The sequence below is a fragment of the Rhinolophus hipposideros genome (genome assembly GCF_964194185.1).
Source record: "Rhinolophus hipposideros genome assembly, chromosome: 13".
In the NCBI taxonomy this organism is placed as follows: Eukaryota; Metazoa; Chordata; class Mammalia; order Chiroptera; family Rhinolophidae; genus Rhinolophus; species Rhinolophus hipposideros.
The window spans coordinates 42,568,659-42,593,738 of NC_138059.1; the positions used below are offsets into that span (position 1 = coordinate 42,568,659).

Sequence of the window (25,080 nt, forward strand, 5' to 3'; positions counted from 1 at the left end):
ATAAACTCAAGGGTAACCACTCAAAAAACATCCAAATCTGAAATATGTACTGTAATAAAAGAAGAAACAGAGGGAAACATCATAGAATACCACCACACAGAAATAACAGACAACAACAAAAAGGCAAAGAAACAATGGAGACACAGCCTTACCAGAAAACTAAAGACAGAATGACAGGAAATCCTCACATATCAATAATCACCCTAAATGTAAATGGACTAAACTCACCAATAAAGAGACACAGAGTAGCAGATTGGATCAAAAAACTAAACCCAACCATATGCTGCCTACAAGAGACACATCTCAGCTACAAGGACAAGCATAGACTCAAAGTGAAAGGGTGGAAATTGACACTCCAAGCAAATGGTACCCAGAGAAAATCAGGTGTAGCCATAATGATTTCCGATGAAACAGACTTCAGGGTGAAAAAGATAACGAGAGACAAAGATGGACATTTCATAATGGTAAAGGGGACTATACAACAACAAGACATAACAGTCATCAATATTTATGCCCCCAATCAGGGAGCACCGAAATATACCAAGCAACTACTAACAGAACTAAAGGGAGAAATTGACCAAAACACAATTATACTAGGGGACTTAAATACATCATTGACAGCTATGGATAGATCATCCAAACAGAAGATAAATAACGAAATCGCAGCCCTAAATGACACCTTAGATGAATTGGACATAATTGACATATATAGAGCACTTCATCCTAAAACATCAGACTATACATTCTTTTCTAGTGTACATGGAACATTCTCAAGGATAGACCATATATTGGGACACAAAATCAGCCTCAGCAAATTTAAGAAGATTGAAATCATACCAAGCATATTCTCTGATCACAAAGCTTTGAAATTGGATATCAACTGCAAAAAGAAAGCAGGAAAAAACACAAATACATGGAGATTAAACAACATACTTTTAAAGAACGACTGGGTCAAAGAAGAAATTAGAGGAGAGCTCAAAAGATACATAGAAACAAATGACAATGAAAATACATCCTACCAAAATTTTTGGGATGCCGCGAAAGCCGTTTTAAGAGGGAAATTTATATCATTACAGGCCTATGTCAAGAAACAAGAAAAATTCCAAATAAATAACCTCATGTTACACCTTAAAAAACTAGAAAAAGAAGAACAAGCGAAACCCAAGGTCAGCAGAAGAAAGGAAATAACAAAAATCAGAGCAGAACTAAATGAAATAGAGAACAAAAAGACAATAGAAAAAATTAATGTGACAAAAAGCTGGTTCTTTGAAAAGATTAACAAAATCGACAAACCCTTGGCTAGACTCACTAAGATAAAAAGAGAGAAGACACTAATTAACAAAATCAGAAATGAAAAAGGGGAAGTTATCACGGACACCACAGAAATACAAAGGATTATCCAAGAATACTATGAAGGACTATATGCCACCAAATTTAATAACTTAGAAGAAATGGACAAGTTCTTAGAAACATATAGCCTTCCAAGGCTGAATCATGAAGAACTGGAAAATCTTAACAGGCCGATCACCAGTAACGAAATTGAATCAGTCATCAAAAACCTTCCCAAAATCAAAAGTCCTGGACCAGATGGCTTTACCAGTGAATTCTACCAAACCTTCAAAGAGGATCTAATACCAATCCTGCTCAAACTCTTCCAAAAAATTGAAGAAGAGTCAGTACTCCCTAACTCATTTTATGAGGCCAACATTACCCTGATACCAAAACCTGTTAAGGACAACACAAAAAAAGAAAACTACAGACCTATATCTCTGATGAATACAGATGCTAAAATCCTAAACAAAATTCTAACAAATCGAATACAACAATGCATTAAAAAGATTATTCATCACGACCAAGTGGGGTTCATCCCCGGGGCACAAGGATGGTTCAACATTCGCAAATCCATCAATGTGATACATCACATAAACAAAATAAAGGACAAAAATCATATGATTCTATCAATTGATGCAGAAAAAGCATTTGATAAGATACAACATTCATTTATGATTAAAACACTTACTAAAATTGGTATAGAAAGAAAATACCTCAACATAATAAAGGCCATATACGACAAGCCCTCAGCTAATCTCATAATTAATGGTAAAAAGCTGAAGCCCTTTGCTCTACGTTCAGGAACACGACAAGGTTGTCCCCTATCACCTCTGCTTTTCAACATAGTGTTGGAAGTCCTCGCCAGAGCTATCAGGCAAGAGAAAGAAATAAAAGGCATCCAAATTGGGAATGAAGAAGTTAAATTGTCACTCTTTGCAGATGACATGATGCTATATATAGAAAACCCTAAAGACTCCACCAAAAAGCTATTAGAAACAATCAATGAATACAGTAAAGTTGCTGGCTACAAAATCAACGTACAAAAGTCCATTGCTTTCCTATATACCAACAATGAAATCTCAGAAAAAGAGATAGAAAAAACAATTCCTTTTGCAATTGCAGCAAAAAGAATAAAATACCTAGGAATAAACTTAACTAAGGATGTGAAGGATTTATATGCTGAAAACTATAAGACATTTTTGAAAGAAATTGAAGAAGACACAAAGAAATGGAAAGACATTCCGTGCTCATGGATTGGAAGAATCAACATAGTTAAAATGGCCATATTACCCAAAGCCATATACAAATTTAATGCAATCCCCATTAAAATCCCAATGGCATTTTTTAAAGAAATAGAACAAAAAATCATCAGATTTGTTTGGAACCACAAAAGACCCCGAATAGCCAAAGCAATATTAAAAAAAAAGAACAATACTGGAGGTATCACACTCCCTGATTTTTCCTTGTACTACAGGGCTACAATAATCAAAACAGCTTGGTATTGGCGGAAAAACAGACACATAGACCAATGGAATAGAATTGAGAACCCAGAAATAAAACCACATAAATATGGACAGATAATTTTTGACAAAGAAGCTAAAAACATACAATGGAGGAAAGACAGCCTCTTCAATAAATGGTGCTGGCAGAATTGGATAGCTACGTGCAAAAGAATGAAACTGGACTGCTATCTGTCACCATGTACCAAAATTAATTCAAAATGGATCAAAGACTTAAGCATAAGACCTGACACAATAAACTGCATTGAAGAAAACATAGGTACTAAACTTATGGACCTTGGGTTCAAAGAGCATTTTATGAATTTGACTCCAAAGGCAATGGAAGTAAAAACTAAAATAAACAAATGGGATTATATGAAACTGAAAAGCTTCTGCACAGCAAAAGAAACTATTGACAAAATAATGAGGCAACCAACTGAATGGGAGAAGATTTTCGCAAACAGTTCCTCTGATAAGGGGCTAATATCCAAAATATACAAGGAACTCATGAAACTCAACAACAAAAAAACAAACAACCCAATTGAAAAATGGACAGAGGACCTGAAGAGACATTTCTCCAAAGAGGATATACAAATGGCAAATAGACACATGAAAAAATGCTCAACATCGCTAATCATCAGAGAAATGCAAATGAAAACCACAATGAGATATCACCTCACCCCAGTCAGAATGGCTTTCATCAACAAAACAAATAGTAACAAGTGTTGGAGAGGCTGTGGAGAAAAAGGAACTCTCATACACTGTTGGTGGGAATGCAGACTGGTGCAGCCGCTATGGAAGGCAGTGTGGAGGTGCCTCAAGAAATTACGAATAGAATTACCATATGACCCAGCAATCGCTCTCCTGGGTATCTACCCCAAAAATATAAAAGCATTTCTCTATAGAGACACGTGTACGCCAATGTTCATTGCAGCTTTGTTTACGGTGGCCAAGACATGGAAACAACCAAAATGTCCTTCGATAGATGAATGGATAAAGAAGTTGTGGTACATATACACAATGGAATACTATTCGGCGTTAAGGAAAGATGATATAGGAGCATTTGTGACAACATGGATGGATCTCGAGAGAATAATGCTAAGTGAAATAAGTCAGACAGAAAAAGCAGAGAACCCTATGATTTCACTGATATGTGGTATATAAACCAAAAAGAACAAGACAAACAAATGAGAAACAAAAACTCATAGACACAGACGATAATTTAGTGGTTACCAGAGGGTAAGGGGGTGGGGGGTGGGTGATGAGGGTAAAGGGGATCAAATATATGGTGATGGAAGGAGAACTGACTCTGGGTGGTGAACACACAATGGGATTTATAGACGATGTAATACAGAATTGTACACCTGAAATCTATGTAAATTTACTAACAATTGTCACCCCAATAAAATTAATTAAAAAAAAAAAAAAAAAAGAAAATACCTCAACATAATAAAGGCCATATACGACAAGCCCTCAGCTAATCTCATAATTAATGGTGAAAAGCTGAAGCCCTTTGGTCTACGTTCAGGAACACGACAAGGTTGTCCCCTATCACCTCTGCTTTTCAACATAGTGTTGGAAGTCCTCGCCAGAGCTATCAGGCAAGAGAAAGAAATAAAAGGCATCCAAATTGGGAATGAAGAAGTTAAATTGTCACTCTTTGCAGATGACATGATGCTATATATAGAAAACCCTAAAGACTCCACCAAAAAGCTATTAGAAACAATCAATGAATACAGTAAAGTTGCTGGCTACAAAATCAACGTACAAAAGTCCATTGCTTTCCTATATACCAACAATGAAATCTCAGAAAAAGAGATAGAAAAAACAATTCCTTTTGCAATTGCAGCAAAAAGAATAAAATACCTAGGAATAAACTTAACTAAGGATGTGAAGGATTTATATGCTGAAAACTATAAGACATTTTTGAAAGAAATTGAAGAAGACACAAAGAAATGGAAAGACATTCCGTGCTCATGGATTGGAAGAATCAACATAGTTAAAATGGCCATATTACCCAAAGCCATATACAAATTTAATGCAATCCCCATTAAAATCCCAATGGCATTTTTTAAAGAAATAGAACAAAAAATCATCAGATTTGTTTGGAACCACAAAAGACCCCGAATAGCCAAAGCAATATTAAAAAAAAAGAACAATACTGGAGGTATCACACTCCCTGATTTTTCCTTGTACTACAGGGCTACAATAATCAAAACAGCTTGGTATTGGCGGAAAAACAGACACATAGACCAATGGAATAGAATTGAGAACCCAGAAATAAAACCACATAAATATGGACAGATAATTTTTGACAAAGAAGCTAAAAACATACAATGGAGGAAAGACAGCCTCTTCAATAAATGGTGCTGGCAGAATTGGATAGCTACGTGCAAAAGAATGAAACTGGACTGCTATCTGTCACCATGTACCAAAATTAATTCAAAATGGATCAAAGACTTAAGCATAAGACCTGACACAATAAACTGCATTGAAGAAAACATAGGTACTAAACTTATGGACCTTGGGTTCAAAGAGCATTTTATGAATTTGACTCCAAAGGCAATGGAAGTAAAAACTAAAATAAACAAATGGGATTATATGAAACTGAAAAGCTTCTGCACAGCAAAAGAAACTATTGACAAAATAATGAGGCAACCAACTGAATGGGAGAAGATTTTCGCAAACAGTTCCTCTGATAAGGGGCCAATATCCAAAATATACAAGGAACTCATGAAACTCAACAACAAAAAAACAAACAACCCAATTGAAAAATGGACAGAGGACCTGAAGAGACATTTCTCCAAAGAGGATATACAAATGGCAAATAGACATATGAAAAAATGCTCAACATCACTAATCATCAGAGAAATGCAAATGAAAACCACAATGAGATTTCACCTCACCCCAGTCAGAATGGCTTTCATCAACAAAACAAATAGTAACAAGTGTTGGAGAGGCTGTGGAGAAAAAGGAACTCTCATACACTGTTGGTGGGAATGCAGACTGGTGCAGCCGCTATGGAAGGCAGTGTGGAGGTGCCTCAAGAAATTACGAATAGAATTACCATATGACCCAGCAATCGCTCTCCTGGGTATCTACCCCAAAAATATAAAAGCATTTCTCTATAGAGACACGTGTACTCCAATGTTCATTGCAGCTTTGTTTACGGTGGCCAAGACATGGAAACAACCAAAATGTCCTTCGATAGATGAATGGATAAAGAAGTTGTGGTACATATACACAATGGAATACTATTCGGCGTTAAGGAAAGATGATATAGGAGCATTTGTGACAACATGGATGGATCTCGAGAGAATAATGCTAAGTGAAATAAGTCAGACAGAAAAAGCAGAGAACCTTATGATTTCACTGATATGTGGTATATAAACCAAAAAGAACAAGACAAACAAATGAGAAACAAAAACTCATAGACACAGACAATAATTTAGTGGTTACCAGAGGGCAAGGGGGTGGGGGGTGGGTGATGAGGGTAAAGGGGATCAAATATATGGTGATGGAAGGAGAACTGACTCTGGGTGGTGAACACGCAATGGGATTTATAGACGATGTAATACAGAATTGTACACCTGAAATCTATGTAAATTTACTAACAATTGTCATCCCAATAAAACTATTTAAAAAAAAATATGTAGGTTTTTTCCCACTATATCATTTGAATTGCTCTTTGTTGTACTTTTCCTACAGCTAAAGGTTGTTTTTGTCCCAGTGGTGGGTGTTAAATCAATGGGATTGAACAACTTGGGAATGGGACTAGAGGTAAAACTAGCCAGAGCCCTTGAATCCTGGGTAAGAACGCAGCCATGCTAGGCAAGAAGGCTAAGTTCCCAGCAGCTTCATGATCCAAAGCATCTGTTTCTATATTTGGCACAATTCCACTTTTTTTGTTTTTGTTTTTGTTTTGGCTTCTGACAGATTATGCCCCTTTCTTTTTATTTATTTATTTATTTATTTATTTATTTATTTATTTATTTATTTATTAGTTTCAGGTGTACAAGACAAGGTAATACTTAGACTTTCATCATTTATATCCCTCACACTGTGAACCCCCCTCCCCCCATCCACTATCCCTCCGACCTCACACTGAACCATCACATTATATATATAAAATTATAGTTGGCATTCATTAATGTTTAGCTTCTGGTGCACAATGCCATGATCAGGTATCCACAGTATCCCTGAGGTGGTCTCCCAAATAGGACGCATGTCCATCGGATACCCAACAAAATCTTTACAATATTATTGAATACCTTCCCCAAATTAATTTTCAAAAAAACCCTGAGGCCATCTTGTGGTTACCAGCTGCTTCCAATCCCTTCACCTTTCCCCTTATCCCCAACCCCCCCCCCCACACCCATCTAACAACTCTCGGTTTTTTCTTTGTGTCCCCTAAACTGTTTCTGATTAGTTCATTCACATAGTCTTTTCTTTAGATTCCATATATAAGTGAGATCATATGGTACTTGTCTTTCTCTTTCTGACTTATTTCACTTAACATAATGTTCTCTAGATCCATCCATGTTGCTGGAAATGATAAGATTTCTTTCTTCTTTATGGCTGCGTAATACTCCATTGTATAAATGTACCACAGCTTCTTAATCCAGTCATCTACCGATGGGCATTTCGGTTGTTTCCATATCTTGGCTATTGTGTAAAGTGCTGCAATAAACATAGGAGTGCATACAGATTTTTGAATTGGAGTTTTGGATTTCTCCGGGTAGATGCCTAGGAGTGGAATTACTGGATCATAGGGTAGTTCCATTTTCAGATTCCTGAGATACCTCCATATTGTTTTCCATAGTGGCTGCACTAATCTGCAATCCCACCAACAGTGCACTAGTGTTCCCTTTTCTCCACATCCACGCCAGCATTTGTTGTTTGTTGATTTATTGATGATAGCTGTTTTGACTGGAGTGAGGTGGTATCTCATTGTGGTTTTTATTTGCATTTCTCTGATGGTTAGTGAGGTTGAGCATTTCTTCATATGTCTTCTTGCCTTCTGTATGTCCTTTTTAGAAAAGTGTCTCCTCAAGTCCTCTACCCATTTTTTAATTGGGTTGTTTGTTTTTTTTTGGAGTTGAGTTGAGTAAGTTTTTTATAGATTTGTGATATTAATCCCTTATAAGATATATCATTGGCAAATATTTTTTCCCATACAGTAGGATCCCTTCTTGTTTTATTGATGGTTTCCTTTGCTGTGAAAAAACTTTTTAGTTTGATGTAATCCCACATGTTTATTTTTTCTCTTACTTCCCTCGCGCGAGGGGATATATCAGTGAAAATCTTACTCCGGGTAATGTCCATGAAGTTTCTTCCTATATTTTCTTCTAGATATTTTATGGTTTCACATCTTACATTTAAGTCTTTAAGCCATTTTGAATTTGTTTTTGTATATGGTGTAAGGAGGTGGTCCAGCTTCATTTTCTTGCATGTGTCTGTCCAGGTTTCCCAACACCACTTATTGAACAGACTGTCTTTACCCCATCGTACATTCTTGCTTCCATTGTCGTAGATTAGATGGGCATATAGGCATGGATTTACTTCTGGACTCTCTATTCTGTTCCATTGATCTATGTGTCTATTTTTATGCCAGTACCATGCTGTTTTGAGTACTGTAGCCTTGTAGTATAGTTTGAAGTCAGGTATCGTTATACCTCCCACTTTGTTCTTATTTCTCAAGATTGCTGAGGCTATCCGGGGTCTTTTATGGTCCCATATAAATTTTAGGATTATATGTTCTATTTCTGTGAAAAACGTCGTTGGTAGTTTGATAGGAATTGCGTTGAAAATGTATATTGCCTTAGGCAGTATGGACATTTTAACTATATTAATTCTTCCTATCCATGAACATGGAATGTGTTTCCATCTATTTATGTCTTCTTTCATTTCTTTCTTCAGTGTCGTATAAATTTCTGAGTACAGATCTTTTACATCTTTGGTTAGATTTATTCCCAGATATTTTATAGTCTTTGGAGCAATTGTAAATGGAATTTTTTTTTTAATTTCTCCTTCTGCTATTTTATTATTGGTATATACAAATGCAACTGATTACCGGATATTAATTTTATATCCTGCTACTTTACTAAATTCATCTATCAGTTCTAATAATTTCTTGGTGGAGTCTTTAGGGTTCTCTATATATAGTATCATATCATCTGCATATAATGATAATTTTACTTCCTCCTTACCAATTTTGATGCCTTTTATTTCTTTCTCTTGTCTGATTGCTGTGGCTAGAACTTCCAGCACTATGTTGAATAGAAGTGGAGAAAGTGGGCAACCTTGTCTTGTTCCTGATGTTAGGGGGAATGGTTTTAGCTTTCCCCCATTGAGTATGATGTTAGCTGTGGGTTTGTCATATATGGCCTTTATTATGTTAAGATATGATCCCTCTATTCCCACTTTCTTGAGGGTTTTTATCATAAAAGGTTGCTGTATTTTATCAAATGCTTTTTCTGCATCTATTGATATGATCATGTGATTTTTATTTTTCATTTTGTTAATGTGGTGTATCACATTAATTGATTTGCGTATGTTGAACCACCCCTGCATACCAGGGATGAATCCCACTTGATCATGGTGTATGATCTTTTTAATGTATTGCTGAATTCTGTTCGCTAATATTTTGTTGAGAATTTTTGCATCTATGTTCATTAGAGATATCGGCCTGTAGTTTTCTTTTTTTGTGGTGTCTTTGTCTGCTTTTGGGATCAGGGTGATAGTGGCTTCGTAAAAAGTGTTTGGGAGTCTTCCTTCCTTCTGGATTTTTTGAAAGAGCTTGAGGAGAATAGGTGATAATTCTTTTTTGAACGTTTTGAAAAATTCACCTGTAAAGCCATCTGGTCCAGGGCTTTTGTTTGTTGGGAGATTATTGATTACTGATTCAATTTCCCTGGTGGTAATCAGACTGTTCAGGCTTTCTGTTTCTTCTTGAGTTCGCCTTGGAAGGTTGTGCGCCTCTAGAAAATTGTCCATTTCTTCAAGGTTGTCAAATTTGTTGGCATATAGTTGCTCATAGTAATTTCTTAAAATTTTTTGTATTTCTGTGGTGTCTGTTGTCACTTTTCCTCTTTCATTTCTGATTTTATTAATTTGGGTCCTCTCTCTCCTTTTTTTAATGAGTCTGGCTAAAGGTTTGTCAATTTTGTTTATCTTCTCTGAGAACCAACTCTTGGATTCATTGATCTTTTGTATTGTTTTTCTGGTTTCTATTTCATTTATTTCTGCTCTGATCCTTATTATCTCCTTCCTTGTGTCCCTTTGGGTTTATTTTGCTGTTCTTTTTCCAGATACCTTAAGTGTGAAGATAAACTGTCAATTAGTGATGTTTCTTGTTTCTTTAGGTAGGCCTGCAGTGCTATGAACTTCCCTCTTAGGACTGCTTTCGCAGCATCCCATAGATTTTGGGTCGTCGTGTTCTCATTCTCATTTGTCTCAAGATATCTTTTGATTTCTTCTTTGATCTGCTGCTTGACCCATTCATTATTTAGCAACATGTTATTTAGCCTCCATGAATTGGTGTATCTTCCTGGTTTTTTTCCCCTGTAGTTCATTTCTAATTTCATAGCACTGTGGTCAAAGACTACAATTGGTATGATTTCAATTTTCTTAAATTTATGAAGGCTTGTTTTGTGTCCTAACATATGATCTATCTTAGAAAATGTTCCATGTGCACTTGAGAAGAACGTGTATTCTGCAGCATTGGGGTGAAATGCTCTGAAAATATCAATTAAATCCAACTGCTCCAAAGTATCATTTAAGGCTGTTGTTTCCATATTGATTTTCTGTCTGGAGGACCTGTCCCTTGTTGTCAGAGGTGTGTTGAAGTCCCCTACTATGATAGTGTTGCTGTTGATCTCTGTCTTTATGTCCATCAGTACCTGTTTTATATATTTAGGTGCTCCTATGTTAGGTGCATAGATGTTTACTAGGGTTATGTCCTCTTGTTGGATTGATCCCTTTATTATTATATAGTGCCCATCTTTGTCTTTTAATATGTTCTTCATTTTAAAGTCTCTTTTGTCAGATATAAGTATTGCAACTCCAGCTTTTTTTTTGCTTCCGTTTGCATGAAATATGTTACTCCAACCCTTCACTTTCAGCCTGTGTGTGTCTTTTGATCTGAAATGAGTCTCTTGTATACAGCATATACAAGGGTCTTGCTTCCTTATCCACTCAGCCACCCTATGTCTCTTGATTGGAGCGTTTAATCCGTTTACATTTAAAGTGATTATTGATAGGTACATAGTTATTGCCATTTTTAAATTTGTAGTAAATTGTTTTCATCTTTCCTCTATTTACAGAAGTCCTTTTAGTATTTCTTGTAATGCTGGCTTGGTTGTAATAAATTCTTTCAGTTTGTTCTTTTCTGGGAAGCTCTTTATCTCTCCATCAACTTTAAATGATAGCCTTGCTGGATAAAGCAATCTAGGTTGTAGGCCTTTGTGTTCCATCACTTTGAGTATCTCCTGCCACTCCCTCCTGGCCTTCAACGTTTCTGTAGAAAAGTCATTTGATAGTCTTATGGGAGTTCCCTTGTATGTAACCTTCTGCCTTTCTCTTGCTGCTTTCAAGATTCTCTCTTTGTCTTTAAGCTTTGCCATTTTAACTATCATGTGTCTTGGTGTGGGCCTGTTTGGGTTTATCCTGGTTGGAACTCTCTGCACTTCTTGGGCTTGTATGTTGGTTAGCTTCATCAGGTTAGGGAAGTTTTCGGACATTATTACCTCAAATATGTTCTCAATCTCTTGCTTCTTCTCTTCGCCTTCTGGTATTCCTATGATGCGCATGTTGTTGCGCTTGATGTTATCCCAGAGGTCTCTTAACCCATCTTCATTATTTTTTATTCTTTTTTCTTTCTGTTGTTCAGTTTGAGTGATCTCTGCTAACTTGTTTTCTAAGTCGCTAATTCGATCCTCTGCTTCATCTAACCTGCTGGTCATTCCTTCAAGTGAGTTCTTAATTTCGGTAATTGTGTTCTTTAGTTCTAGCTGGTTGTTCGTTAAGATTTCTACATCCTTTTTTAGTTCTAACTGGTTGTTCTTTTTGATTTCTATATCCTTCTTTATGTCTTCTCTAAGCTCCTTAACCATTCTTATCACCAGTATCCTGAACTCTGTCTCTGACATGTTGGTTACCTCTGCTTCATTTGATTCCAGTTTTGGATGTTTCTTCTGTTCTTTTATTTGGGACATGTTTCTTTGTTTCCCCATTCTGACTGACTCTCTGTGCTTGGTTTGATGTAGTATGAAGATCCCCTAGAGCTCTTAGTTCTTGCTGGGTTATCTTATGTATTATGTGTCCTTTATATTTGACTTGGACTACTTCGTTCTTCTCTGCATGTGCTCCACAGGTGGTTCGTGTGTTTAGTATATCGTCCTGTTCAAGAAGAACTTTAATTGCTTTTTGCTTGTGAGTAGGTGGGTTTAACTCCTAGGCCGTCTAGTTGTGAAACTTGGCTCTGCCCACCGCAGGGTGTTCTTCTGGGTGAGGGTTGGCCACTTAAATGAGGTTTGGCCTCTATGGGCTCTTGTGCCTTCAGAGAATTCCCTCTGGGTGTGTGACTTGTAGGTCAAACCCGGTAGTACTCTGGTTTGGTCCAGAGTTGGCTTCTGAATATGTTGAATCTTGTGCCTCTTAAGCTGGGCCCTGTTAGGGCAGTTCAGCACAAATCAAGTTACCAACTACAACAACAACAACAACAACAAAGAAAACAAATCAAGTACATTCACATGTAAAATACAACCGATAATCCCCACTCAACATAGGCAAAGGTATCAAAGAAATAAAGACAGAACAAAGCAAATCACAACAAGCAGAAAGAAAAAAAAGAAGAAAAGAGAGAAAGAAAAAAAAGAAAAAGACAAGAAAAGAAAAAATGAGAAAGAAAGAAAAAAAAGAAAAAGAAAAGAAAAGAAAAAACGAGAAAAAAAGAAAAAAAAAAGGAAAAAAACGAAAACCACCAAGCAAAACAAAACAGAAAGCAGCACCAGTCTTGGCTTAAGCCCACCAAGTAATCTCCAGGTTGTCCTCCGCTGTGCCAAAGAGTTCCCTGCCTAGTGCGCAGGCAGCGCTAGTCACCTGGTGCCCAGAGTGAGTTTGGGAGTGTAGATTTAAATGCGAGTGGCTGAGGAGTCTGGATGACAGTTTTCAGAGAGACCGTGCAGTTTCTGTCCTTTCCTGCACAAATGCACGCTGAGAGTAGCTCCACCAGCCCTGTGCCCAGTACTCCTGAGTCTTAGGGCCCTCCTTCCGTGGGTGTGTGGGAGGGGGCGGGCGCGAGATCTCTAAGCTGCTGAAAGCCGGGAGCTGTGTCTGCCGCTTACTGCTGAACTCAGGGGTGCTTCCGCGATTGCCCTTGCCCCGCCCCAGGCCAGCCAGAAAGGGTGGGGGCTGGGGATGGAGGGGTCTTCTCCCTCCCAGGCCAGCCACGTCACACTCCTCCCGCAGTCCTGAAAAGGTGGTGGCTGGAGGTGTGGGAGTCTCCTCTCTCCTCGTCCAGGGGAAATCCCCTCCTCCCAGCCTCTTCCGAAGGTCAGAGCTGGCTGCCAATCTTCCCAGCGCCTGAGCACAGATGCCCCTCTGTAATCTGACACTACTCTTCAGTTCAGGGGTCAGTTTAAGTCTCTGGAAGGGCAGGGGGAGGATTCGAAAAGCGTGGTGAGTGGCCCAGGTGTGGCGTCCGAATTCTTTGTCTGCCCTAGGGCCCACGAGCTGCCTGCCCTGGCGGGAGGGATCAGCTGTGGGTCGCAGGGAAAGAGCCCACCTCCTGGACCCTGCGCTCTCCGCTGCACCCTGGGCTCCCGTGGGACTCTAGAGCCCCGGGTGCTGCCTGCCGCTGCTACTGTGGGCACGCTCCTCTTGCCCTCCTCGCTCCTCCCCCGCTCGCCCAACTAGCGCACCTCAAAGCAAACCTTCCGCGAGTCTCCGCTCAGTCCTGGGAGCCGCGCATCGCAGCGGTTGCTGTAAGGCCTGGTCTCCGCTGTGTGGGGGTTAGTGTTTTCACTTCACGCCCTTCTCTTCTCCCCCGCTTGCCTAACTAGCGCACTCCACAGCAAACCTTCCACGAGTCTGCGCTCCGTCGTCCTGGGCGCCGTGGCGGCGGTTGCCGCTGGCCTCGGCTCCGCGGGGGTGGGGGTGTGGGGGCGCGCTTCCACTTTGCTGTCCTGCCTCCTCCCCTGCTTGCAATCCGCGCACACCTTCAGGAAATTCCTCCACGAGTCTCCCCGCTGTTCTGCGTGTTCCATATCTCCCTGTGTCTTTAGAGCTGCGGTTTACCGCTGCTGCCGCAGCCGCAGCCGCCGCCAGCCTGATTCCACCACAAGACTGCGCGTTTCCACTCCGCTCCCTTCCTTCTTCCCCTGCTCACCCAATTTGCGCACCTTCAAGTAATCCTTCCACGAGTCTCTTATGAGTCTCTTAGCTGTTCTGCGTGATGAGCAAAGAGTTGTTTGATGGGTTCTAAGTCCCGTTTGTAATAAGATCCGGAGGAGAACTCAGAAAATGTGCCCCGCTGCCGCCATTCCTATGACGTCACTCCTATGCCCCTTTCTTCAAGAACAGATGGAATTCTCCACTCTTCAGAACCAAAAAGAGTAAAAGGGCTTCTGTCAATGGGGGGACGTGGCCACACTTTGCTTTCTCAGGTGTTGCTTTTTCGGGCGGGCTTTTGGGGGCTGGAGCCAATGCTGCCCTCTTTTCTTGGCCATGGGGAACACGAGGAAACAGTCTCTCCAGCACTTTTCCAACAAACACGCGCCTCCGCACCGCCGCCATGCGGCCCTGCCACCGCCGACCCTGCCCAGGCAGGAGTTTCTCGCGGCGCTTCCCCCACTTTTTTATTTGTAAAATTGTTCCTATCTTTGAAAACACTTTAAAAAATAAGAAGTCTCCATTCTGCCTCCTCTTTCCACTCCCCCAACACATGCATCTATAATTACCTGGTTGAATGTGTGTGTTTAATCAGTTTAAATTGAGAAGGTTACCTAGATTGGATTTCAATCTGAAGGCGGCATTGAGTACTGGGCAGTTACCACTGCTGTGTCTACCAAAATGTACCTCTGCCAGAAAGAGGATAGGACTCACATCAGGGTATTTCCTAAAGAAGCCACTTGACTCAGATTAGATATTTAATTTCCTTAAAATATTATTTTGGATATGAGTCTATATTCTCTAATAGGAATTTTCTGATATAATTTCACTTACTTGCTGAGTATGTTCCAGGATCCAGCTGGCATTATTCTAAGTGGCTAAACCTCAAGAAAATAAAATTCATTCTGTGTAACATGTCATACCTCACTACTCTGAAGGATGGGCCAGGCCCATGTTTGTTCACATCTTTGTGGGCTCATTTGTACATGCAAAGCAATTGAATTAATTTTGAGAAAGAAGGGCTTCTAGTTATGGCAGTGAAGCCTCTGATCATTTCCTGGTTAAAGTAAAAAAAAAATGTTCACGTACTGATTATTAATTTCATTTCATTTTTATTTATGACATTAACATAGATTTCCTCAGCTATGTTCACCTCCCACTGACCTCTTTTTCTTTTTTTCCATTCCATTGGTCCATAATTTCTGAATGGTAAAGATATAAGAATGTAGAGCCGAACTCTTTCTAAAAGTCTTAAACCAGAATTTTTGAATTTACAAGCTTCCAGCCGTTGAAACTTTAGGAGCCCTGTTGTTTCTTAGCAAAGTTAGGATGACTGCTAAAAATCCCTTTGCATATTTTGCACAGTGGTAAAGTCATACAAATCAGGGTAATGGGCTGACAATCCAGTGGGGTATTTTCAGTAGGCTTATAAGCCTACCTTAAGCCAAACAGCCAGCATGATGAAAGTAAAACAAATGCAGGGAACACAGAGGAGAGATTTTTAATATCTTTATATTAATATATCAGGGCTTTAAAAATGTATTTTAATTGTGACACACATATACTGTCACACACATATTGTCAGCTGGATGGAATTACCAGATTATAGCCAGAGAAAAATCAAAATCAAGGAAGATGAAGAATAAGACACAAAGATAAGATCACTTGATATATAGCCTTTCACAGTGGGGTTGATCTTACCAAAGGAATTACTGTACAAACATTTAAATTGGCTTCCTGAGGTTTCACCCCTCCTAGAAGGACCCAGTGGGCCCTGTTACTTTTAGTCTTCTCCCTGTCCCTCCTTTCCTTCCCTAGGATCTATCCCACACAGGTGATCTTCTGTCTCTAGTATGTTGTGTTCTGATTCAGTGTGTTTATTTCAAAGTTTAAATCTCAGAGGTGACCTAATTTGGGCTTTCCTCACTTCTTGCAAAGCACCAGACATAAGCAGTGGGCTTGCTAGGGTCTAAGTTTTTAGCTCCACTTTTCGGACTACTCAGAGTTGCTGAGGTGCAAATGAGCTGCAAAAGAACTCCACCAGCTGGAATATATTGTGTACAAATAATTACTCATTATTTACCCAGGTTTAGTATTTCTAGTTTTTCGAAGCCAAAGTAGGTGTAGTCAGATTCATTCATTTCATAAATATTTATTGAGCACCTGCTGTATACAGGCACTGTTCTGGGTACTTAGGGCATATCATAGAACAAACAAACCAAGGACTCTAGCTTTTAGGGATTTGAAGTCAAGGGAATAGTTTGAGTTTGCTTCTCAGGTACACTGAATAACTGATTGCAATGGGAAGAACTAAATACATGTCTTGCTCTCTCTCTCTAGTCTGTGATTGAGCAGTAAATAGAATCCTCTATCTTCTTCATTATATTTCTTTAAATCTAATATAGGGTTCTATAATTCCTTTGTAATTTCTATTAGTATCTAGAAGGAAGAAGCTTCTGTCCAGAGTGATATATTTACATCTGAACATGGTGATATTGGTATTAGAATGTAAAAAAAAAAAAAAATTAGATATAACAAATGTTAGTATAGGTGAACAAAGAATTTAGATATGAAGAGAGCCAAACCTAAAAGGAAGAGATTTTATAGTAAAACTGGAGAGGCGCTTCAGCCAGTTTTTTAATATCATGCTAGCTGTTGGCAGAAACGTTTGGGCAGTCATCACACCAAAACCTGCACCTTCGGTGTGTTTAGTGTGTACACACACACACACACACACACACACACCTGGGTTTTTCATTCTTACCACATAGTTCTTGATAATAAAGGGGCAGTACTGCTGTGGGGACAGAGCCAGGAGTGCAGTTTCCAGGCTCTCAGCCTCACGTGGAAAGGTACTGGCTCAGGTAGTAAATGGCCATCAACTGTGATTGGATGGCCATCAGCTATGGCTAGCTGGCCGTCAGTTGTAACCAGTGAGCCATTGGCCACTAATATAACTGCCGTGGCTACACTAGCAGAAAATGGGGGCTAGCAAGAAGATGGTGGCTGAGCTGACAAGAGCGGATCGCAGTTAGCATGGCGGATTGCAGCTAGCGAGTGAGGTTGGTTGGCAGAGAGAAGTGGACAGCAGGTTGTGGATAGTGTGGCTCCTGCTTCCTGTTTCTCTAACCCTGCCGCCAGTGAGAATTTAGTGACTCCCCTATCTATGGCTCCGTGGATGTTCCTCTTTGACCGCACCATATCCTGTGTTCTTATGTGGGGAGTGGGAGCTGAGACCCGGCATGCCATCCCTGCATGACAGCTACCTAGGACACTTTTTTTGGACTTTGGCATGGATAACGTATTAATTTGGGATTTCACTTTTTCTGTCTTCTCCTTTAGAGTTGCTGGAATTGCGGCCGTAAAGCAAGTGAAACCTGCAGCGGCTGTAACACAGCCCGATACTGTGGCTCATTTTGCCAGCACAAAGACTGGGAAAAGCACCACCACATCTGTGGACAGACCCTGCAGGCCCAGCAGCAGGGGGACACGCCTGCGGTCAGCTCCTCCGTCACTCCCAACAGTGGGGCTGGGAGCCCGATGGACACACCACCAGCAGCCACCCCAAGGTCAACTACTCCGGGGACCCCTTCCACCATAGAGACAACCCCTCGCTAGATGTAAACTCAGAACTGTCAGAGGAAAGACGACACAACCAACATGAAACCAATTCCTCATCCTCAGATGCTCAAAGTTGGTTTTTTTTGTTTGTTTGTTTATAGATGAACTATGCTATTTCAGTACTTCATCAAGAGATACAGTACTAACCGTATCTTGAGGTAGTAGTAAAATAGAAGGCCAGTAACGGGTCGTAATGACTTATTGTGGATAACAAAGATACCTTTTCCTTAGAGAACTGAAAAGAGAGCAGAAAATATAACATGAAATTATAGATTTGACCTCCTCCCTGTTATTTTCCAGTAGCTGGGATTTTAAACTAGATGACCTCATTAACCGATGCTTTACCAAACAGCAAACCAAGAGATTGCTAATTGCTGTTGAAAGCAAAATGCTAATATTAAAAGTCATAATGTTCCTGATATGTAATAATGGGGGGAAAAAAGAGGAAAACCCTCAAGGGCATGAGCATTGGCTACAGCAGTAGACATTTTAACAAGAAGATGAATGGCATCCATGTATTGCTAACTGCACTTCGAAGACCCACTACAAAACACACAAATGTGTAGCATATTGGAAGGAGAAACAGATATTCAGTTTTTTCCTGTTTCTAAAAAGAAATGATATCCAGGTCAACAGAATGAAAAATGAAAGGATGTTTGCACTGGGATGCATGAATACAGCAGCAAGGAAAAAAAAATGCCATAATACAAAAGGCTCCTTTACACACACACACACACACACACACACACACACACACACACACACACGTTAAGAAACAGCCTGCAGTTAATTAGCATTCTGACAGCTTTGACATCAGCCAGCTGCCCTAAATAACTCTTTAACGTTTCTTCACTTTTGTAAAATTCCACAGAGTAAGACATTGGGTCTATTCCAGCTCATTCATTTTATATTGAAAAATAATTTTCAAAAAATGGTGGCTCCAGCCCCAGCCCCTTTCCAAATTTTTTCAACCTCACCCTGTTTGGATTTTTAATTAAAAACTAGTAGTTCTCTTGGTGTTAAAACACTTCTGTCCTGTGAGATTTCAAATGGTGTTTTTCTTGTAAATGTGTTGGACAAATGTGAAGATGCATTGTAGTTTAACCATATGCCCACATTTAGTCTTTTTATTCCTAGTTGGTGAGAACCTGTATCTTTCTATGCTGCTTTTATATCTGTATGTATTAGTGATATTTCTCTAATAGTTCATGGGGGAAAAAAGGGAGGGGGTACTTTTTTGGTTGTCCTCAAGAAAAAAAAAGGCTATCTTTCGGAGCTGCTATTTCATTCTCTATAGGATTTTTTTTTTTTCCCTGAAAACCAGCATGCTTCACGGAATGCTAACATATTGGTGTTTTTGTAAGAGGGAATGTATATAAATGTATTTTGCACTGTCACAATGACTCCCTAGGCATGCTTTTTTTTCCCAGCAAACTTTTTGAATATGCTAGAGCCATTTCACCAAGTTTTGCTGTAGCATAGAGTAGTAGTGAAATTTTTCTTTTTTTTTTTTTTTAAATATCATTATTTGGGACTTTCTTTTTAAAAAGTAACAAGATAAACTACTTAAAAATAAACGACAGTGCATGCATATTGCTGTAAGGTTGTTTCAGTAGTTCTAATTTTACAGAAAAAATAATCATTAGAGCTTCAAATGCTGAGGTGTAGACTGACAGCTTTAACACTGCTGAATGCCAGGTTATACAGAATTCTTACAAAAAGGGAAGTCAGCCAAAGACTGATCTGATGGACCAAAATCAGAATTTTGAAAAGCACCAGTACTACTTTCCAAATGATCAGCAGGTTAAACATGTTCAGTCAGGTATAGTGTAAATTCATTAACCCTTCATTGTCCAGGGTCCAGACCAGAACTACTTATTAGTTTTGAAAACAGTAGCCCAATGTGGTTGTGTGCTTTAGGGAAAGTCAGCAGTGACGCAGGCAGTGTAGACAACCAAAGTTTTCCAGGCTGGGAAGACACTACTCCACATAGATAAACACCAGGCATTTATTGAAAAATCTAAAATGATCCATTAGATTTTCTTTTTTTTTGGAATGTAGCTCTTGGATAGAGTTTTAAATGGCTTTTAAGTATCTGCATAGAGGCAATCAAAAATCTGCATTAAGTCTCTTAAACCTAACTTTTCAGCATTTTTCTCCTGTATTTTCATATTCAAGTTGGTTTTAATTTTGTTTCGGTGCTGTGTTTTCTAAATGGCTTTTTAGTTTAGAAAGTTCTGATGAGCAAATAAATACATCTATCGGCATGTTAAAAGTCTCTGCCAGCACACCTGCTTAAAGTGAAATGAAAGCACATAACCAGGCTCTGAATGGTTTATATTTTATCATGGTGCTCCCAGAATCTTTTGACCTCACTCTGATTTCTAGTCTGCTTATGACACTGGACAGTCCTTTCTTACAGAGCTATTATATGCTCTAGGCTATGAAGGGTTAAATAATCCCAAAAATGAGGTATGTCATACCCATAAGTCTTTATCTCTAGAAGCTGTGATGTATGTGAAACAGCACTGTTATTCTTAACACTAGTGTGTAAAATAAGGATTAGTACAGTACGTCTCATTACTTTTAATTCAGGGCACCCTGAGTAAAACAAATACAAAAAAACAAAAAAAAAAATCCCTGACTCTGAGCTCTATCTATCTCCTCCTTTCCCTCTTCCTCCTCTTCCTCTACTCCTGTTTTGCTACATTCTCCTCAGTGGCAAAAAGTTTCACTCTACCTCTGACAGCATGTATATTGCACCAGTAGCTAACAAAAACTGGTCTAGTCAAACCAAATGGGCACAAAAGAACCAGGATACCAAAAGTTAAGCTCATACAGCTGCAAACCATATCACTTCTTGGTAACAATGCAGACCTCATAAACCTAAAGAAGAGAAAGAAAAGAAAACTTTTGTTACTTTCCTTTTCTGCTTGTCACTTATGTACAGGCTATGTGAGAGTATAATTTGTAGGTATAACACATTTTTAAAAAATTATCTTCATTGGATAGAATCGAATGGTGGTCGCTGATAGGAATAGGGCGTCCTCTATCTCTCATCTCTGTCTCTGACTCTTCTCTTTTTCTCTGTCATGAGAATGTGTGACAGGACCACCTGTCTTTTCAATTATTTTTCACTTTTTTTTATGTGTAGGTGCATGTCTTGGGGATTTAAAAATTTCAAGGCTGGTTTACTTACGCAAAGCATGCCTACGTCTGGAATACTTAGGGAAAGAAAGTGACTCCATGTTGTCCGAATTCCTCAAGGGACAGAAAATAATTGGAGACTGTTGAAATGCAGATTTGAAGTAATTTTTAAAAATATTATGGGTTCTGCGACATTGTGAAAAATTAAAGTTGTTGTGCAATACTTAATTCAGACATGTACCACAAGTTAATGGTAGACTAACACTGGGGGGTGGGATCTAGGCATCATGCTTTTGTCAGCATACTCTTGAGCTTTTAAGTCTACTATGTCTGAACTGTGGTTTCTTGTTTATCCTTTTTTCCTTAGTTGGACTGTAATGTATGGTCTGTCAACCTGTGAATCTTTAAAGTATGATTCAGGTATTGTTGTATTCTTTACGTGTAATAAAACGTTTTAAAAAATTTGTATTCTCTGCCTCCCCTATCCTCTGTGTGCCATGGCTGTCCAGCCAGTGGCCCTGACCTGGGAGTCCATCCTTGGAGGTGCTGAAGCCCATCTGTACAGTTTATTCAGCTACAAAGCATGCCTGGGTAACAGGAATTGGCTCATCCATGATTGGTGAATAGGAAATGATGTCAGGTAATGCCAAAGTCACGTTACTTCGGCGGGGGGTCCGGGAGAGTGTTACACAGGCAAGAGGAGCTGGAAGATGGGAGGAGAGTTACAGTCTTCCAAAGGAAAGGAGAACTTGGTTTGCTTAGTTTAGCTGCTGCATAAGCAAGGTAGCAGAAGCCCTTTGGGCTGTGTTTTTGATAAAATTAGCAATGAGTGCCTACACCTTTCTAGAGCAGTTCATCCTAACTTTATGAGGCTCTGGCTCTTCTGTTGTTCAGTTCCCTCAGGCACATCTGAATGGCAGATGGTGCAGAGCTTGCTTCCATCTGCCTTGTCCACCATCCTTCTCTAATTAAAAGCCACCAGCATTTTCACTCGCTTTTTTGGTTTGTTTTTTTGTGTTTTTTTTTTTTTGTACATTGTTACATTGTGGCAATCTCCAACTTTGCTGGGAGGTTCAAAGCATCCCCTCTGACACCCATTGTTTCACATTCTAGTTGCAAAGTTGGTTAGAATTTGAAGCCCCTACCCTGCCCCCCCATGAACCTGTTAATTTTTATGTGTAATTTTTATGACACAGGATTTTGTTTTGTTTTTACTAATGTGTGTACTACATTGTAGCAGAAATTCCTCCCCCTCTGAATGTTTCCAACTTTATGGCCAGAAAAGTAATTGCAAAGAACAAGAGGTCAAAACATATGCAAAAACCTGTGTTTGGGGAGAGGGTGTGATGGTGGGTGCTGGTTAAGTGGGAGGGTAGCTTGAAACCATCTATTCAGCTTCTTCCTTGTGCCATTTGGTCCTTGTCTAACTTGTCTTCCTGGGAAATGTGGCTTTTGTCACATTTCTTCCTCCAGGAACTTGGCAATACACACAAGTGAAAAAAAAATACAAAACAATTTTAAGTTCATAATGGACACCCTTCCCTACCCATCCCTACTGTGAAAGGGTTGATAACTTAATTTGGTAGTTAATGACTTATTTTAGTAAAAGACAGGCCAGCCTGACCTATGTTGCCTATCCTTTAAAGTGATAATGTATCTTTTCTCTCTTCAAAATCAAACAGGCCAGAAACTAGCAGACAAGAATATAAATGAGACCCACTGAAGTAATTCCCTTATAAGTAGATCTTGAAAACACCTCTGATGTTTTCATGCAAGTCATTATGTTGGACAAAGAGGAAATGCTTTACATGAAAGATTAGCAAAATCCAGAGACTTGTAGGTGGTATTGATGTATTTGATAACATTATAAAAGAATGTGTCTGCCATGAGAGAACATACAGCTATTTTTCAGAAATAGGTGGGGAGGGAATGAACAAAGGCATACTATTCTGTATAGGTTCATAATGGACAGGTGTTGAAACCCTTACTCCAAGGTGAATAAATAAAGTTGTATTTGCTCAAACCTGTCTCTGGCCAGTCTGTTCTCAGTCATACTGGGGAAACTGTGTCAGACAAATAGAGAAAATGTTTTTTCCCATTTCACCTCTTCATAGAAACTGGTGTAGGGCCAAGGTAATTTGGTAGTTTGCTTTTGGAAATTTCAGGTTCATGTGACATTTGCTGAAAACACTTCAAAATTATACATGGGAAGGCTATGAGAACTCCTTAAGATCAATAAAATATAATTGTCTATTTTACTATAATAAAAATTGCATTTAAATGCCGAGAAACTTCTGATGGATAAAAGAAAGTATATCAGCTTTTATTTCTTTTCAAATTAAAGTTTATTGGGGTGACATTTGTTAGTAAAGTTACATAGATTTTAGGTGTACAATTCTGTATTACATCAACTATAAATCCCATTGTGTGTTCACCACTCAGAGTCAGTTCTCCTTCCATCAACATATATTTGATCTCTTTTACCCTCATCTACACTCCCCTCCCCCCTTACGCTCTGAGAACCACTAAACTATTGTCTCTCAAGATCCATCCATGTTGTCACAAATGTTCCTGTATCATTTTTCCTTAACGCCGAATAGTATTCCATTGTGTATATATACAACAAATTCTTCATCCATTCATCTATTGAAGGACATTTTGGTTGTTTCCATGTCTTGGCCACCATAAACAAAGCTTCAATGAACATTGAAGTACACGTGTCTTTATGTATAAATGTTTTCAAATTTTTTGGGTAGATACCCAGGAGAGGGATTGCTGGGTCATGTGGTAATTCTATTCGAAATTTATTGAGGAACCTCCACACTGCCTTCCACAGTGGCTGCACCAATCTGCATTCCCACCAACAGTGTATGAGGGTTTCTTTTTCTCCACAGCCTCTCCAACACTTGTTACTATTTCTCTTGTTGATGATAGCCATTCTGACTGGTGTGAGGTGATATCTCATTGTGGTTTTAATTTGCATTTCTCTGATGATTAGTGATGTTGAGCATTTTTTCATATGTTTATTTGCCATTTGTATGTCCTCTTTGGAGAAATGTCTCTTCAGGTCCTCTGCCCGTTTTTCAATTGGGTTGTTTGTTTTTTTGTTCTTGAGTTGCATGAGTTCCTTGTATATTTTGGGTATTCCTCGCTTATCAGAGGCACTGTTTGCAAAAATCTTCTCCCATTCAGTTGGTTGCCTCTTTATTTTGTCGATGGTTTCTTTTGCTGTGCATAAGCTTTTAAGTTTGATATAGTCCCATTGTTTATTTTAGCTTTTACTTCCCTTGCCTTTGAAGTCAAATTCATAAAATGTTCTTTGAACCCAAGGTCCATAAGTTTAGTACCTATGTTTTCTTCTATGCAGTTTATTGTGTCAGGTCTTATGCTTAAGTTTTTGATCTATTTTCAGTTAATTTTGGTACATGGTGACAGATAGCAGTCCAGTTTCACTCTTTTGCACGTGGCTTTTCAATTCTCCCAGCACCATTTATTGAAGAGGATGTCTTTTCTCCATTGTATGTTTTTTGCTTCTTTGTAAAAATTATCTGTCCATATTTAGGTGGTTTTATTTGTGGGTTCTCAATTCTATTCCATTGGTCTATGTGTCTGTTTTTTTGCCAATACCATGCTGTTTTGATTATTGTTGCCCTGTAGTATAAGCTAAAGTCAGGGAGTGTGATACCTCCAGCATTGTTCTTTTTTCTTATGATTGTTTTGGCTATTCGAGGTCTTTTGTGGTTCCAAACAAATCTGATGATTTTTTTGTTCTATTCCTTTAAAAAATGTCATTGGGATTTTGGTGGGGATTGCTTTTACTTCTTAATGCTAATGTTCTCATTTTGTATTTCTGTATTCCACTGTCAAGAAAGAGAGAAATTACACAGTGAAAGTATGAGGCAGTGGGGAGTGCATGACTGCCTAGATGCTATGGCAGTACCTACATAAATCAATGGCAACTGGAGCCCTTTTCAGTGCCTAATGCAGAACCAAGCACCCAGTTAGCACCCAATAAAAATTAATTGTAAATACAACCTTGAGTCTGTAGCTAGAATAATGTGGTGCCAGTTTTTCCAGAAATGAACAAATT

At 39.0% G+C, this 25,080-nt stretch overlaps 1 protein-coding gene across 8 annotated transcripts in view; it reads left to right on the forward strand.

Annotated features, from left to right (window-relative positions):
* The window catches only part of RUNX1T1 (RUNX1 partner transcriptional co-repressor 1), a 195,953-nt gene extending 174,273 nt beyond the window's left edge, over window positions 1-21,680 (forward strand). For all 8 annotated transcript variants that reach the window (XM_081070762.1, XM_081070760.1, XM_081070759.1 and 5 more), the window contains one exon: window positions 17,565-21,680. In XM_081070762.1, coding sequence (XP_080926888.1) covers window positions 17,565-17,840 — 276 coding nt within the window. In that variant the 3' untranslated portion in view covers window positions 17,841-21,680. The remainder of the gene's footprint in view (window positions 1-17,564) is intronic.
* Window positions 21,681-25,080: the final 3,400 nt, after the last annotated feature.